This window comes from Loxodonta africana, chromosome 2 (assembly GCF_030014295.1).
Source record: "Loxodonta africana isolate mLoxAfr1 chromosome 2, mLoxAfr1.hap2, whole genome shotgun sequence".
Taxonomy (NCBI): domain Eukaryota; kingdom Metazoa; phylum Chordata; class Mammalia; order Proboscidea; family Elephantidae; genus Loxodonta; species Loxodonta africana.
In genome coordinates this window covers 163,951,290-163,967,206 of record NC_087343.1, presented here as the reverse complement: position 1 = coordinate 163,967,206, position 15,917 = coordinate 163,951,290, and the positions used below count along the sequence as shown (strand labels likewise).

The 15,917-nt window shown below is 43.6% G+C and overlaps 1 protein-coding gene across 1 annotated transcript in view; it reads right to left on the bottom strand.

The window, feature by feature from the left end:
- The window catches only part of PCYOX1L (prenylcysteine oxidase 1 like), a 30,221-nt gene that overhangs the window by 11,333 nt on the left and 2,971 nt on the right, over positions 1 to 15,917 (bottom strand). The window contains exons 2-4 of the mRNA XM_003404589.4: positions 14,364 to 14,570; positions 3,887 to 4,061; positions 1,926 to 2,137 (exon numbers count right to left, since the gene is read on the bottom strand). Of these exons, the coding sequence (XP_003404637.1) occupies positions 1,926 to 2,137; positions 3,887 to 4,061; positions 14,364 to 14,570 (594 nt within the window). The remainder of the gene's footprint in view (positions 1 to 1,925; positions 2,138 to 3,886; positions 4,062 to 14,363; positions 14,571 to 15,917) is intronic.

Here is a 15,917-nt window from a genome sequence, read left to right as displayed (position 1 = left end):
GAAGGACAGGAAGGAGCCAACCATGCCAGGGGCCAGGAAAATGGTGTCCTGGGCACATGGGAGATTTCTGTTAAATACAAACTTTTTCATTCATTTATCCAACAAAAATTTATCAAGTGCCTACTGTGGTCTCAGAGTATTGGTGATGCAGCAGTTAAGAGCTTGATTGCTAACCAAAAGGTTGGCAGTTCGGATCTACCATCCACTCCTTGGAAACCCTAGGGGACAGTTCTACTCTGTCCTGTAGGGTTGCTATGAGTCAGAATCAAGTCACTGGCAATGGGTATGTCCAGGGAAGGGGGCAGTAGTGGTCCAGTGGTAAGATTTTTACCTTCTGTGTGGGAGTGAGGGACCTGGGTTCAATTCCCAGCCAATGCACTTCATGTGCAGCCACCACCCGTCTGTCATTGAAGGCTTGTGTGTTGCTACGATGCTGAACATGTTTCAGCGGAGCTTCCAGACTAAAGTGGAACAGGAAGAAAGGCCTGGGAGTGTACTTCCGAAAATCAGCCAATGAAAACCCTATGGATGACAGTCATTCCATGATGCACAGGGTCGCCTTGAATCATAATTGACTTGACAGCAACAGATTTGGTTCTTTGTGCAGGGGAACATGCCTGGAATGTTCAGGACACAGCAAGGAGCCCAGAGGGGTGGACTGGTGTGAACACGTGGGAGAGGTGATGGGGGACTAGATCGTGTAGGGTCTTGCAGGCCACTAGAATGATTCTGGGTTTTACTAGAATGAAAGTGAGAGCCATTACAGAGTTTTATGGGCAGGCATGACATGATCTGTCTTGTTTTAAAAGGATCCTCTGGCTGATGTGTTGAGAAACAGCTTGAGGGGGGTAGGGAGACCTGTAGGAGACTGGCAGTAGTCCAGGTGAGGGACGCTGGTGGCTAGACTAGGGTGGAAGCAGTGGATTCGGGATCTATGTTGAAGGTAAAGCAGAGGGGATTTCTGAAGTACCACATGTAAGTATGAGAGAAACAAATGAGTCAAGGTTTTGGCTGGAACAACAGAATGGAAAGCAGTTCGCATCAATTAAGCTGGGGAAGATTATGGGAAGAGCAGGCCTGAGTGGAAAGGCTGGGAACTCAGGCTTGGATGGGTCGAGTCTGAGATGCCCACTGGACCTTCCAGTGGAGATGCAGGAGTGGCAGCTGACACAGGAGTCTGCAGTTCCAGAGAGATCTGGGAGCCATTGTTAAGTGGATGGCATTTAAAGTTTTGAGACTTGATGAGAGTGCCAAGGGGGTGTGTGCGGTTGAGAACAGTCCAAGGATTGAGTCTGGGCCCTCCCATTGAATAAGGCTGGGAGAAGAGAAGGAACCAGCCCAGGAGGCTGGAAGGAGGCCAGTGAGTTTCCATGCAGTTCCCTGGTCTGATAAAATCCCACCACATCTTTCAAGGCCCAGAAAAATTACCATCCTTTGGGGAAGACTTGCCCCAGCTTCCCCAGGCAGACTTAGCTGTGACCCCTCTATGAGGCCTGAGCTGGAGGATGGTGGGTTGTACAATGACTACCTGCCCCAGTAAGGAAGTCAGAAGAGTAGGTGCTTCCATGGATGGACACCAGGGGCCAGAGGCCTCAGACAGGCTATTCTTGAAATCAAAGATTAAATAGCAAAGTATCATCTAAAGTCTAACATCTACCCACATATAAAGGGTTACAGGCAACCAGGAATGGCAGAAACACTAAGGACCTGTGATCTGAGCCTCGCTTTCAGTGTCTGGGAAGTGGGGAGGAATATCCTCTCCTGCCTACCTCGGAGGACTGATGCCAGGATCAAATGAGGCTGGGGCAATAAAGTGCTTAGGCAATGAGCTGGATAAAAAATGTGTAGGTAATGCCTGGGACCCCAGCCCATTCTGATCTCCATGATTAGGCCAAGGGTGGGCAGGCCGAGGGTGGCGGGCTTACCAGCAAAAGCAGGCATTGCTGCAGACTGGCCATAGCTGGCTCGCAGGACAGCGGAGACAACATCATCGATGAAGCGCTGCGTGACGCCGACCTGGAGCAGGGACTCAGCCACGGAGCGCTGGGTCATGTTGACAAAGGCAGACTCCCCCAGAGAGTAGAGCAGCTCCTCCACACCCGAGAAGGCGTAACCGTGGGCCTGGTACTTATAGATCCTGGGAGACACACAGAGCTTGGGCCCTCGTGCAGAAAGGACTTTGGGTCCCCATACCTGGGAGGCCTGCCAGGGACCCACCAACTCCTCTGCATGTGAGGGGGAGAGAGAGAAAGCTGGTCAGCTTCCCTTGCCCATTCTCTGGCTGTGGTGGGACCCCTCACCTGAAGAGACAGCGCAGAGGGAAGGGTAAGCACTCCTGAGTACCACTAGACCTGGCTGCACAAACTGGCTTTGCTGAGTGACAAGTACCTAGCCTCTTTGGGCCACGCCCTGCCTGAAGTCACTGACAACCATCCTTCCCCTGCCAGCTGAGATTGCAGGTAACAGAGAAGGCTGAAGCATTCCTTCTCCAGCAGTTTCGGCTCTGCATTGGCTTCTAGGACCACAGGACCTGATGGCAGCAGCCTCATGCCAATACTGTCGCCCCTTCTGCTAGCCCAACCTGTCCTCTCCTCTGCTCCAATTTGATAGGGCTTCTGCTCACTCCCCAAGCCTTGTGTCTTGTCTCTCCACAACTCACCCAACCTCAGGGGCTGGCGCCTGCCCTGGAACCATCACCTGATAGGATTCAGACAGGCTGGTCTTTGGGATGTTGCAACATGTTGAGTTTGCATTATCAACAAGACACTCAGGTGGAGATGTCTAAGAAGCAGTTAAAATATGGGTCTGGAGGTTAAGGGGAAACTGTGGCTTGACAGGTAGAAGTCACCTTCCACAAAAGGGAGAACCCAGCACTGCAGGTTTGGATGAAACCGACAAAGGAGGAAAATATAAGAAAGAAGAAAAAGGGGTCAGGGACATATCCTTTGGGGGACATGTGGAGAAGATAGGAAGAGCCATGAAAATCTCAGTGGAAAAAAAGTGGGAAGAAAGTACAGAAGTGCCAGAAACCAGGGAAGGAGGGCTGGAGGCCATGTTTGAGTGTCTGACACTGAAGAAAAGAAAATAATAACAGGCCAGAAGAGCAGTCTCTGCATTTGGGGTCAGGAAACAATAAGAACCTTCAGGGGGAATGTGAGGAAAAAGTTTGGGTGAACAGCTTGGTGAGTGGATACAGTGAGAACACATAGCTTGTCTTTGCTGTCTGGAGGTGATGGCCACGGGGCTAGGACCCCAGGAGGAGAGAAGTGTTGAAGAAAGGTAATTGCTCTAGGTGAAGAAACTACAGTACAGCAGAGTTGTTCGCTGGTGGCCGGCAGGATGGATTTGGTCTACACTTGCATCTCATTTGGCTTACAAGATAAATAGGTTGCTTATGTTGAAAAACTGGGAGATTTCACTTACAAATCTGGCTTCTAGTTTCTTCTGAAAGATTGGCACTAGCCAGTGAGGTTGGTATTCCCACGAGGCCACAGCTGGTTGTAGCAGGGTGCTGGTTGTCCCCTTTGGGTGTGCCCTGCTCTTCAAGGCACCCCACTTCCCAGGACGCCCTGTTCTCTTCCACCCAGGTTGCTTCACTGCCTAATGTCCCGGCTCAGCCCCTGTGGGCAACTGGGTTTGCAACCCATGCTTTTTTCAGGTTAGGAGAAGCAAAGAGAACACCAGAGTGACATTGCCTGAGAGAAAATCCCTGCACCAAATAAGTCCATTTCTCACGCTAAAGGTTTACTCTGAGCCCGGACTGTATTGTGCTGGGCTCTCACAGCCAGCAAGTACCTTTTCCTTTTGGACCGTTTTTCAGTCATGCTGGTTCCTTCCCAACCTAGTCCTCCCCACACAGCCTCCCTGCAGTTCTGCCCAGCCTCACCTCATGAACTTCTCCATGACCTCCTCCACCCACATCTGCAGCCTTAGGAAGCTGATGCCGTAGTGCCACCAGAGGCGGAAGAGGTTCAGCAGGTACCAGTCGGTCTCCTCCAGCACGAAGTGCTCCCCACCAAAGATGGCGCTCCTGCCCACCACCTCGCGCCGGTGCCTCAGCCCTGAGGAGACAAGGAGAAACCCCTCAGGTCCCCTTCAAAGGCCTCCCTCCCCACCCAGGACACCTGGCGGCGCCTGAAGCTGAAACTCAGGGCCTTCCTAAAGGACACAAGTGGACTGGTTCCATGAAAGGAAACAGTCTACATGGTTCATTTGTGCTGCTTGTTAAAAAACAGTAAACAAATGCACTGGGAAAATATTTGGCCTTGCTAGTCATTACAGAAATGAAAATTAAAATCATGTAGGTTTTATATTTTTTCAACAGTGATTCATTCATCCGTAAGTAGGGGAAATTTAGGTGCCATCCCAGAATGCCCAGAGTTTGCTCTGAGAAGGAGGCCCTGGGCACCAAGACTAAATGGGAAATAACCATAGCTCCGTACACTGGTGCAGCTCTCTACAATATACACTGGGGCTCACACCATCTCACTCCGTCCTCTAACACCCTGAGAAGAGGCAGATCAGGTATCATTCCTCCAAATTAAAGATGGGGAAACTGAGGCTTAGAGGTTATATGACCTGCACCAAATTACAGATCCTTTTTTGTTTCTTTCCCTCTCAATCCTGACCCTGAGCCATTAAGGACATTTCTTCTTCTTCTTTTTTTTTTCCTCACTCTTTAGCAGGATTAAACATAAAGTGCCTATGGTATGAGTTGATTTTCCAAGTGGAGACTAATTGGATTTCTTGGGGTAAGAGAAAATTCAAATGGTTCCTTCCACTAATATCATCATTATGCATAATCATTCTAAAAATATATATATATTTTCACTGGCATGGTCTCATTTTTCTCTTAAAGTTGCCCTCAAAAAGAAGGAGGGCTGGAAAAAGAAGAGTCCGAGTCTCAGGGAAGCTTTGATATTCCTCATCTAATTCATGGAAGAATCTGGATTAGAACACAAGTCTTCTGATAGCCAGCACCAGCCCATTCAGCCCTTCCTGCCCTTGGACAATTGGAAGGTGCATTAGTCCCTGGAGTCATTTGTCCTTCTCTTCCTTCAGCCTTTTCCCACCCTGCAAGATTTAGAGGCCAAAGAATGATAAAATGCAATGTTAGATGAGGGAACGGAGGTTCCTCAGTAAAGTCACAGCCCCAGAGTGGACCCAGGAGGCTGAAGACACATCTCTGGATGGGAAGACAGTCAGGAAAACCAGTGAGAAATCTGACTGGACTCACCTGTGAGCTGGCAGAGGAGAGACATGAGGATGAAACACATTGGGGAGCCAACCATATTGTCTTCCGGTTGTCGGCTACTGAAACGAACTTTCTTCCTTTCCATCTCACATATGCTCACATCTCTTCCTCAGCTGTTTTTTGTTTTTTCTCACTTTTTTTTTTGTGGTTTAAGTGAAAGTTTATAAATCAAGTCGGTCTCTCATACAAAAATTTATATACACCTTGCTATATACTCCTAGTTGCTCTCCCCTTAAAGAGACAGCACACTCCTTTCCACTCTATTTTTGTGTCCATTCCACCAGCTTCTGACCCCCTCTGCCCTTTCATCTCCCCTCTAGACAGGAGCTCCCCATATAGTCTCATGTGTCTACTTGAGCCAAGAAGCTCACTCCTTATCAGTATCATTTTCTACCCCATAGTCCAGTCCAATCCCTGTCTGAAGAGTTGGCTTTGGGAACGGTTCCTGTCTTGGGCTAACAGAAGACCTGGGGATCATGACCTCCGGGGTCCTTCTAGTCTCAGTCAGACCATTAAGTCTGGTCTTTTTACGAGAATTTGAGGTCTGCAATCCACTGCTCTCCTGCTCCCTCAGGGGTTCTCTGTTGTGTTCCCTGTCAGGGCAGTCATAGGTTGTAGCCAGGCACCATCCAGTCCTTCTGGTCTCAGGATGATGTAGTCTCTGGTTTATGTGGCCCTTTCTGTCTCTTGGGCTCATAATTACCTTGTGTCTTTGGTGTTCTTCATTCTCCTTTGCTCCAGGTGGGTTGAGACCAATCGATACATCTTAGATGGCCACTTGCTAGCTTTTAAGAACCAAGATGCCACTCTCCAGAGTGGGATGCAGAATATTTTCTTAATAGATTTTATGATGTCAATTGACTTAGATGCCCCCTGAAACCAAGGTCCCCAAACCCCTGCTCCTGCTATGCTGGCCTTCAAAGCATTGTTTATTCAGGAAACTTCTTTGCTTTAGTCCAGTTGTGCTGACCTCTCCTGTATTGTGTGTTGTCTTTCCCTTCACCTAAAATAGTTCTTATCTACCATCTAAATAGTGAAAACCCCTCTCCCTGCCTCCCTCCCCACTCTTGTAACCATCAAAAAAATACTTCCTTCTCTGTTTAAACCGTTTTTTGAGTTCTTATAATAGTGGTCTCATACAATATTTGTCCTTTTGCAACTGACTAATTTCACTCAGCATAATGCCTTCCAGGTTCCTCCACGTTATGAAACGTTTCACAGATTCATCGTTGTTCTTTATCAATGCGTAGTATTCCACTGTGTGAATATACCATAATTTATTTATCCATTCATCCGTTGATGGGCACCTTGGTTGCTTCCATCTTTTTGCTATTGGAAACAGTGCTGCAATGAACATGGGTGTGCCTATATCTGTTTGTGTAAAGGCTCTTATTTCTCTAGGATATATTCCAAGGAGTGCGACTGCTGGATCATATGGAAGTTCTATTGCTAGTTTTTTAGGGAAACATCAAATCGATTTCCAAAGTGGTTGTACCATTTTACATTCCCACCAGCAGTGTAGAAGTGTTCCAGTCTCTCCACAACCTCTCCAACATTTATTATTATGTGTTGTTTTGGATTAATGCCAGCCTTGTTGGAGTGAGATGGAATCTCATTGTAGTTTAGATTTGGATTTCTCTAATGGCTAATGATTGTGAGTATTTCCTCAAGTATCTGTTAGCTATCTGAATGTCTTCTTTAGTGGAGTGCCTGTTCATATCCTTTGCCCATTTTTTAATTGGGTAATTTGTCTTTTCATAGTTGAGTTTTTGCAGTATCATGTAGATTTTAGAGATCAGATGTTGATCAGAAATGTCATAGCTATAAACTTTTTCCCAGTCTGTAGGTAATCTTTTTACTCTTTTGGTGAAGTCTTTGGATGAGCATAGGTGTTTGATTTTGAGGAGCTCCCTGTTATCTAGTTTCTCTTCTGCATTGTTAGTAACGTTTTGTATACTGTTTATGCCATGTATTAGGGCTCCTAGTGTTGTCTCTATTTTTTCTTCCATGATTTTTATTGTTTTAGATTTTATACTTAGGTCTTTGATCCATTTTGAGTTCATTTTTGTGCATGGTGTGAGGTATGGGTCTTGTTTCGTTTTTTGCAGATGGATATCCAGTTATGCCAGCACCATTTGTTAAAGAGACTGTCTTTTCCCCATTTAACTGACTTTGGGCCTTTGTCAAATATCAGCTTCTCATATGTGGATAGATTTATGTCTGGATTCTCAATTCTCTTCCATTGGTCTATGTATCTGGTGTTGTACCAGTATCAGGTTGTTTTGACTACTGTGGCAGTATAATATGTTCTAAAATCAGGTAGAGTGAGGCCTCCCACTTTGTTCTTTTTCAGTAATACTTTACTTATCTGGGGCATCTTTCCCTTCCATATGAAGTTTGTGATTTGTTTCTCCATCTCATTAAAAAATGTCATTGGAATTTGGATCAGAATTGCATTGTATCTATAGATCACTTTCGGTAGAATTGACATTTTTACAATGCTAAGTCTTCCTATCCATGAACAAGGTATGTTTTCCCACTTATATAGGTCTCTTTTGGTTTCTTGCAGTACTGTCTTATAGCTTTCTTTGTATAGGACTTTTACGTCTCTAGCAAGATTTATTCCTAAGTATTTTATCCTCTTGGGGGCTACTGCAAATGGTGTTGATTTGGTGATTTCCTCTTCGATGTTTTTTTTGTTGGCGTAAAGGAATCCAACTGATTTTTGTATGTTTATCTTGTATCCTGATACTCTGCTGAACTATTAGTTTCAGTAGCTTTCTTGAGGGTTCTTTAGGGTTTTCTGTATATAAGATTTGGAAACCCTGGTGGCATAGCGGTTAAGAGCTATGGCTGCTAACCAAAAGGTCGGCAGTTCGATTCCACCAGGTGCTCCCTGGAAACGGTATGGGGCAGTTCTACTGTGTCCTATAGTGTCGCTATGAGTCGGAATCAACTCGATGGCAACAGGTTTGGTTTTTGTGTATAAGATCATGTTACCTGCAAATAAAAATACTTTTACTTCTTCCTTGCCAATCTGGATGCATTTTCTTTCTTTATCTAGCCTAACTGCTCTTGCTAGGACGTCCAGTGCAATGTTGAATAAGAGTGGTGATAAAGGGCATCCTTGTCCGGTTCCTGATCTCAAGGGGAATGCTTTCAGACTTTCTCCATTTAGGGTGATGTTGACTGTTGGCTTTGTATAAATGCCCTTTATTATGTTGAGGAATTCTCCTTCTATTCCTATTTTGCTTAGAGTTTTTATCATGAATGGGTGTTGAACTTTGTCAAATGCCTTTTCTGCATCAATTGATAAGATCATGTGGTTCTTGTCTTTTATTTATATGATGGATTAAATTAATTGTTTTTCTAATGTTGAACCATCCCTGCATAAAAACCCAACCCACTGCTGTCGAGTTGATTCTGACTCATAGCGACTCTATAGGACAGAGTAGAACTGCCCCGTAGTTTCCAAGGAGCGCCTGGCAGATTTGAACTGCCAACCTTTTGGTTAGCAGCTGTAGCATACCTGGTATTAATCCCACTTGGTCATGGTGAATTATTTTTTAGATATATTGTTGAATTCTATTGGCTAGAATTTTGTTGAGGATTTTTGCATCTAAGTTCAAGAGGGACATAGGTCTGTAATTTTCTTTTTTTGTAGTGTCTTTACCTGGTTTTGGTATCAGGGATATGTTGGCTTCATACAATGAGTTTGGGAGTATTCCATCATTTTCTATGTTTTGAAATACCTTTAATAGTAGTGGTGTTAACTCTTCTCTGAAAGTTTGGCAGAACTCTACAGTGAAGCTATCCAGGCCAGGGTTTTTTTTGTTGGGAGTTTTCTGATTACCTTTTCAATCTCTTCTTTTGTTATGGGTCTATGTAGTTGTCCTATCTCTGTTTGTGTTAGTTTAGGTAGGTAGTGTGTTTCTAGAAATTCATCCATTTCTTCTAAGTTTTCAAATTTGTTAGAGTACAATTTTTTGTAGTAATCTGGTATGATTCTTTTAATTTCAGTTGGATCTCTTGTGATATATCACCCATCTCATTTCTTATTCAGGTTATTTGCTTTCTCTCTTGGTTTTTTTTTTTTTTTTTTGTCAGTTTGGCCAATGGTTTATCAGTTTTGTTAATTTTTTCAAAGAACCAGCTTTTGGTGTTGTTAACTCTTTCAATTGTTTTTCTATTTTCTACTTCATTTAAATTCTGCTCTAATTTTTATTTGCTTTCTTTGATGCCTGAGAGTTTCTTTTGTTGCTTTCTTTTATTTGTTCTAGTTGTACGGATAATTCTTTGATTTTGGCCCTTTCTTTTTTTTGTATGTGTGCATTTATTGATATAAATTGACCTCTGCACACTGCTTTAGCTATGTCCCAAAGGTTCTGATAGGAAGTGTTTTCATTCTCATTGGATTCTATGAATTTCTTTATTCCACCTTTCATGTCTTCTATAACCCATCATAAATCATACATGAAGAAAGCAAGAGGTCATTGAAAAGGCAGGAAAGAAAGAAAAGACCACGATTAATGTCAGAGGAGACTTCTGAATCTTGCTGTCAAAAGTCAAGCAGCTAAAGCAAAAGGAAGAATTGATGAAGTAAAAGAACTGAACAGAAGATTTCAAAGGGTGGCTTGGAAAGACAAAGTAAACTATTATAATGACATGTGCAAAGAGCTGGAGAGGGAAAATCAAAAGGGAAGAACACACTCGGCGTTTCTAAAGCTGAAAGAACTGAAGAAAAAATTCAAGCCTCGAGTTGCATTAGTGAAGGATTCTATGGGGAAAATGTTAAACGACGCAGGAAGCATAAACAGAAAACGGAAGGAATACACAGAGTCATTATACCAAAAAGAATTAGTCGATATTCAACCGTTTCAAGAGGTGGCATATGATTGGGAACCGATGATACCGAAGGAAGAAGTCCAAGCTGCTCTGAAGGCACTGGCGAAAAACAAGGCTCCAGGAATTGATGGAATATCAATTGAGATGTTTCAACAAACAGATGCAGCGCTGCAGGTGCTCACTCGTCTATGCCAAGAAATATGGAAAACAGCTCTCAGGCCAGCTGACTGGAAGAGATCCATATTTATGCCTATTCTCAAGAAAGGTGATTCAACCTAATGTGGAAGTTATAGAACAATATCATTAATATCACAAGCAAGCAAAATTTTCCTGAAGACCATTCAAAAACAGCTACACCAGTATATCAACAGGGAACTGCCAGAAATTCAGACCAGTTTCAGAAGAGGATGTGGAATCAGGGATATCATTGTTGATGCCAGATGGATCCTGGCTGAGAGAAGAGAATATCAGAAGGATGTTTACCTGTGTTTTATTGACTATGCAAAGGTATTTGACTGTGTGGATCATAACAAATTATGGATAACATTGTGAAAAATGGGAATTCCTGAACACTTAATTGTGCTCATGAGGAACCTTTACATAGATCACGAGGCAGTTGTTTGGACAGAACAAGGGGATACTGATTGGTTTAAAGCTAGGAAAGGTGTGCGTCAGGGTTGTATTCTTTCACCATACCTATTCAATCTGCATGCTGAGCAAATAATCCGAGAAGCTGGACTACAGAAAGAAGAACAGGGTATCAGGATTGGAGGAAGACTCATTAAAAACCTGCGTTATGCAGATGACACAATCCCACTTCCTTAAAGTGAAGAGGACTTGAAGCACTTACTAATGAAGATCAAAGACCACAGCCTTCAGTATGGATTACACCTCAACATAAAGAAAACAAAAATCCTCACAACTGGGCCAATGAGCAACACCAGGATAAACGGAGAAAAGATTGAAGTTGTCAAGGATTTCATTTTACTTGGATCCACAATCAATAGCCATGGAAGCAGCAGTCAAGAAATCAAAACACACTGCATTGGGTAAATCTGCAAAGGATCTCTTTAAAGTGTTGAAGAGCAAAGATGTCACCTTGAAGACTAAGGTGCGCCTGACCCAAGCCATGGTATTTTCAATCACATCATATGCATGTGAAAGCTGGACAATGAATAAGGAAGACCGAAGAAGAACTGACGCCTTTGAATTGTGGTGCTGATGAAGAATATTGAATATACCATGGACTGCCAAAAGAATGAACAAATCTGTCTTAGAAGAAGTACAACTAGAATGCTCCTTAGAAGCAAAGATGGCGAGACTGCGTCTTACATACTTTGGACATGTTGTCAGGAGGGATCAGTCCCTGGAGAAAGACATCATGCTCGGCAGAGTACAGGGTCAGCGGAAAAGAGCAAGACACTCACGGAGGTGGACTGACACAGAGGCTGCAACAATGGGCTCAAGTGTAACGATTGTAAGGATGGCGCAGGACCGGGCAGTGTTTCGTTCTGTTGTGCATAGGGTCACTACGAGTCAGAACTGACTTGACGGCCCCTAACAACAACAACATAACTCAGTCATTTTTGAGCAGGGTGTTGTTCAGTTTCCACGTGTTTGATCTCTTTTCCCTGCTTTTTCTGTTACTGATTTCCGCTTTTATGGCCTTATGGTCAGAGAAGATGCTTTGTAATACTTGGATGTTTTGGATTCTGCTAAGGCTTGCTTCATGACCTAATATGTGGTCTATTCTAGAGAATGTTCCCTGTGCTCTAGAAAGTATACTTGGCTGCTGTTGAGTGGAGTGTTCTGTATATGTCTATGAGGTCAAACTGGTTGATTGTGGCATTTAGATCTTCCGTGTCTTTATGGAGCTTCTTTCTGGATGTCCTGTCCTTCACTGAAAGTGATGTGTTGAAGTCTCCTACTATAATTGTGGAGCTGTCTATCTCACTTTTCAAAGCTGGTAGAGTTTATGTATTTTGCAGCCCTGTCATTGGGTGCGTAAATATTTAATATGGTTATATCCTCCTGGCATATTGTCTCTTTAATCATTATATAGTGTCCTTCCTTATCCTTTGTGGTGGATGTAACTTTAAAGTCTATTTTGTCAGAAATTAATATTGCCACTCCTGCTTTTTTGTTGTTTGCTTGATATAGTTTTTTCCATCCTTTGAGTTTTAGTTTGTTTGTGTCTCTAAGTCTAAGGTGATAGGTAGCATATAAACAGATCTTATTTTTTTAATCCATTCTGCCACTTTCTGTCTCTTTATTGGTGCATTTAGTCCATTTACATTCAGCGTGATTATGGATAGGTATGAGTTTAGTGCTGTCATTTTGATGTCTTTTTTCTGTGTGTTGTTCACAGTTTCTTTTTCCAACTTAATTTTTTGTGCTGAGTAGTTTATATGTTGTCTTTTCCTCTGATTCGTTGTCGATTTTGGTTCTGCTGCGTCTCTATTTTTTTCTGTATTTTAGTTTGATGAGTAGGATTGTTGGTCTCCTTTGTGGTTACCTTAACATTTACCCCTATTTTTCTAAGTTTAAACCTAACTTTTATTTCTTTACATTGCCTTGGCTTCCTCTCATTATGAAAGATCTACGACTACATTTCTTCGTCCCTCTTTATTGTTTTAACGTTGTCTTCTTTTTACATAATTACATCTGTTTCCCTGTTTTGAGCATTTTTTTTTTTTAATCTTGATTTATTTTTGTGATTTCCCTATCTGGGTTGACATCTGATTGCTCTGTCCGGTGTTCTAGTCTTGGGTTGATACCTGATATTATTGATTTTCTAACCAGAGAACCCCCTTTAATGTTTCTGGTAGGTTTGGTTTGGTTTTTACGAATTCCCTAAACTTCTGTTTATCTGGAAATGTCCTAATTTCACCTATATTTGAGAGACGGTTAAGGACATTTCTTGACCATCTTTGCAGAGATATTTTATGCACATCCTTGTAAATATGCATATATGTATAATTTTTCTCGCTCCACCCCCACATACCATAAACACTATTCTCAACCTTAACAATACACTGTGCCTTAGAGATTGTTCTATATCTGGACATAAAGGGTTTCCTCATTCTAGCTGCTGAACGGATGTTATGGATTGAATTGGGTCCTCCCAAAATGTGTGTCAACTTGGCTAGGCCATGATTCCTAGTACTGTGTGACTGTCCGCCATTTTGTCATCTGATATGATTTTCCTATGTGTTGTAAATCCCATCTCTATGATGTTAACGAGGCAGGATTAGAGGCAGTTATGTTAATGAGGAAGGACTCAATCTACAGGATTAGGTTGTATCTTGGGTCAATCTCTTTGAAATATAAAAGAGAGAATCAAGCAGAGAGGGGAGGGACCTCCTATCATCAAGAAAGCAGAGCTGGGAGCACAGTGTGTCCTTTGGACCTGGGGTCCCTGAGTTGAGAAGCTCTTAGATCAAGGGAAGACTGATGGCAAGGACCTTCCCCTAGAGCTGACAGAGAAAGCCTTCTCCTGAAGCTGACACCCTGAATTTGGACTTCTAGTCTCCTAGACTGTGAGAGAATAAATTTCTGTTTGTTAAAGCCATCCACTTGTGATATTTTAGCTATAGCAGCACTAGATAACTAAGACAATGGTCTACTGTGTGGTGTGCCAGTTCCATGGGCAGGTAGGATGTTTTCAACCTTTAGCTATAATAAATAATGCCATAATGAATAACCTTGTAGGTATGCTACTTTGTACACATGCAAGTAACTCCGCAGGATCACGTCTGAGAAGTGGAATTTCTGGGTCAACGGTATGTGTATTTGTGGTTTTGAAAGATGCTCCTGGGTTTGAATCCTAGCTCCCTCACTTATTAACTGCATGGCCTTGGCTAAGGTATTTTCTGAGCCTCAGTTCCCTTAGCAGAAGATAATACCCATCTTGAGGGCTGGTAGGGAGCATTAGAGGTAATGACTGTATACCACCTAGAGGGTATGCGACAGCATGCAGCATATGGGAGCCATTATGGTTATAACTATTAAGAGGCAGCAAACTGAAAGGGAAAGATACTGGCCTGGGAATCAAACCTGAGTTCTAATCCCGGCTCTGCAACTAACTCACTGTTCAACCTCAGGCAAGTTCCTTCCCCTCTCTGGTCTCAGCTGCTCCATCTGTAAAATGAGGAGATTGTACTACACGACCTTCCAGGCTTGACTATCTGGGCAGTCTGGGAATGGGCTGAGGCTGCCGCCAGCCTCGAGGAGCTGGGCGCTGGAGCCTGGACTGTGCACTCACCCAGCAGCTTGACGAAGTCCTGCATGTGCAGGCTCAGCGAGTGGAAGAAGGCGGCCCCGCTCTCGTAGTGCTGCTTGTTGACGGAGATGGTGGCTAGGCGGCCACCCACGGTCCCCTTCTCGTAGACGTCAATCTGTACTCGGGGCCCAAAGTGCTGCTGGAGGAAATGGGCCACGGCCGAGCCCCCGATTCCAGCCCCAACCACGGCTGTCAGCAGGCCCGCCAGGCAGGGGAGGAGAGAGAGAGCGTGGGAGTTAAGAGACTGCAGGTGGCACCTTAGTCCTCCTCACCTGGAGGTTCCCATTCATGTTTCACAGGCTTGTAACATTTCAAAAAGGAGATGAGCAGACTGAGTTTTTAGTAAAGTTATTAATAAAGCACAAAGACCACAACTGCCTCCTACGTGAATTCCCATTTTATAATGAGACACCTTCGCAGCAAAAGAGCAGGAAAGCATCTCAAAATTCAGGATGGAAATCAAACCTGAGTTCTAATCCCAGCTCTGAATAAAGAATACATTCAGTTTTACACAAAACTCATTACATTGTGCCTATTTTTCTTATTTCACTGTGAATTGGTGAAAACTTTGTTATCAGCCAGTACTATTGGGTGGGTGTTTGAAAACTACCCCCCCCCAAAAAACAAAACACCAAACCCACTGCCATTGAGTCGATCCCGACTCATGGCGATGCCATGTGTTAGAAGAGAACTGAGCTCCCTTGGGTTTTCTCAGCTGTAATCTTTACGGAAGCAGATCTCCAGGCCTTTCTTCTGTGGTGCCTCTGGGTGGGTTCAAACCACCAACCTTTCAGTTAGTAGCTGAGAGCAAACCATTTGCGACCCAGGGACCTCACACTCCTTAATCCGGGTCAGTAAGCTATAGCCTGTGGGCCAAACCCAGTCAGATACCTTTTTTTGTAAAGCTTTATTGGAACACAGCCACGCCTTTCTTTTGCTTATTATTTATGGATGTTTTGCAGCTAGGCAAAGTGGAGTACTTGCGACAGAGACCGTATGGCCCACAAAGCCTAAAATATTTATTATCTGGCCCTTTACGGAAAAAGTTTGCCAACCACTTGGCTAGTCCAGTCGATCACCTGACACTTAAATCATTTCTACATCTGTGTTTGCCAAGGCAGGAATACATCCTGGGATGGGTCGCTCACTGTCTTCTGGGCAGTCTATTCGAGTTTGACTCTTATCATGAAGTTTCAGCTTCTGAGGTCTTTTTTGGATCCTATCATTGATTGTCTTAACACACCTCTCCCCTTCCTGTTATTTGCAAACTTGGTTGTTACGCCATGGATACTCTCATCCAAGTCACTGATAAGAACATCTCACTGGACAGGGCTCTGAGGTGCCACCAGGAACCAGCCCAGGCAGGGTCTAATCATTAAATAGCAATTTTAGAGAAGAGAAAACCATCTGTGAAGCTACTGAGCTGGACTATCAGCTTGCCTACAATTCTTGCCCACCATGAAGCTGAGACACAGTTTTCTTCTCATCTGGCAGCACAGTAACCCTATTCAAAAAGAAAATGGGCTAAATCTGGTG